At 37.6% G+C, this 1971-nt stretch overlaps 1 protein-coding gene across 1 annotated transcript; it reads left to right on the top strand.

Moving 5' to 3' along the window:
• Positions 1-894: 894 nt before the first annotated feature.
• Positions 895-1392, top strand: LOC142523840 (uncharacterized). The gene has a single exon (XM_075627571.1). It carries the CDS (start codon positions 895-897, stop codon positions 1390-1392), a length of 498 nt encoding a protein of 165 aa, XP_075483686.1.
• The last annotated feature ends 579 nt before the right edge of the window (positions 1393-1971 follow it).

The raw sequence follows: 1971 nt of genomic DNA, 5'->3' as shown, positions 1-1971 counted from the left end.
TCATATGAAAAAAATTTAATGCGGCTACAGCTGATAGTGACACAGCTTACCTCTATTGGAGGTTAACGTTACTCATACCGGCCGTTGAGAAGAACGTGTATATTAAGAGAGAAGGTAGTATGCAACAAAATCAACAACGCGAAAAACTATTCAACTCACTGAGGGTGAAATTTCCATAAACTTGCATACTCCACAGATTTAGAGCGCTATCAAAGTCTATATACTTCATCGTTCATACAGCACGCTCAAAAACAGAAAGATACTCAATCATTCAAGGATCATCTTCGTGCTACCTACATTAGATTGTTTATTTACATCAGTAACCTTTTGGTTATTTGATTAAGTCGCGGTGTCTGGTGAACTAAGCGTTCTTAAAATCCAGAAGTGTAAAGTGATCACATAGAGTTATAAAACAGGCAGTGTGATAATTCTTGATTGGAGTGGTCTGTTGCAAATAGTTTTGTAAAGCCAAAGTCTTTTAGTGAAATCCTTCCTAAAGTGGAAGAAGGGGTGACGTAGGAGTCTTCAATCTCCGAACATCCATAAAAAAACATTGTGTTTTTTATTTCTCGCAAGCACTTACTTTTCTAGCTATATTTTGTTGATAAGCCTGCCAACGGTTTTAAGCTATCATTGAAAATTATGAACCGTTTTCCGTACTTAACAGTGGTTCACATTTCTAATAGTTTTAGAAGAATTTTCAACCGCCTCAAAACGGTTGAAAACAGACTTTAAAAGGCACAAAATTCACCCCCTCTAAATTTTTTCTCGATCTCAACAAGTAGTATCAGAGCAGGGGGCTTCTCAGACACCGATACTCGAAAATCACTTATGGCATCTTTTAACAAAATCCCTATGTTTTCAAAAAAATATTATGACGACTGAAAAATTCATATGCAGGCTCATCTAGCAGCCCAGGATGACGACATGTGGTACGTTATCACTGACGGGCAAATGAAGATCTTAAAAATGAATACAGCTGCAATTACCACTGAAGGTGCTCCCCAGATGGTGGAAAAGCACCGCTCTGAATGGACAGATGAGGACAAAAAGAAGGAAAATCTTGACAATGTAGCAAAATATATTATTTACAAGACCTTGGACAAAAATATGTTTGCTAAAATCAAGACTTGCACCACAACAAAGGAAATCTGGGAAAAACTCACACAACTGTGTGAAGGCAACGATCATACTAAAGAAAATAAGTTGACGGTTGCTATCCAGAAGTTCGATAATACAAAAATGAAGCCAGGAGAAACTCTTGCTGAATTTAACGAACGGTTCAGCAGTATTATCATCGAACTCATTTCATTAAGAAAAGATTACTCCAATCGTGAAATTGCTCTGAAAGTTATGCGAGCTCTTCCCAGAGAATGGGACGTAAAACCATAGCAATGCGAGAGTCAAAGGATCTAAACAAGCTGGAACTCCATGATCTCTTTACAGACCTTAAAGCATATGAGTTCGAGCTTGGAATACGAACTAAAAAAGAGCCATCCACCTCCCAACAAACAAAAGACTTGGTAGCTACCACAGTGACACTTCCGGTTGAAGAGTCCACAAGTAAGAAATCGGCTAAGCTATTAAGCAATGAAGCCATGTCCTTTTTCGTTAAAAAGTTTCGTAAATTCATGCGTAAGAATCAATCACAAATGAATAAACCTTATTTCAAAAAGGACCATACTGATGATGGTCAAGACTGCTTTAACTGTGGAAAGAAGGGAAATTTTATTGCAGAATGCAATAGGCCAAGAAAGGAGGAAAAGAAACCAGTTGACAGTTGTTGGAACTTTTCAAGTTCGCAATCTTGATTTTGATGATAACAAAACTTGTTAATTGTGTTACTAATGATCTACTTTAGTGTGCGGCATCTAGGATCACTCACGAGATATTTACATCGCAAAACTGAAAACCCAACTGATCGCACAAAATGAATCAGTCTAACTGGTTACGTCAATTGAGTAGTCCAGC

Source organism: Primulina tabacum, chromosome 14 (genome assembly GCF_025594145.1).
Source record: "Primulina tabacum isolate GXHZ01 chromosome 14, ASM2559414v2, whole genome shotgun sequence".
Lineage (NCBI taxonomy): Eukaryota > Viridiplantae > Streptophyta > Magnoliopsida > Lamiales > Gesneriaceae > Primulina > Primulina tabacum.
Note: the sequence above shows the minus strand (reverse complement) of the source record. Positions and strands in the feature narration are given on the sequence as shown.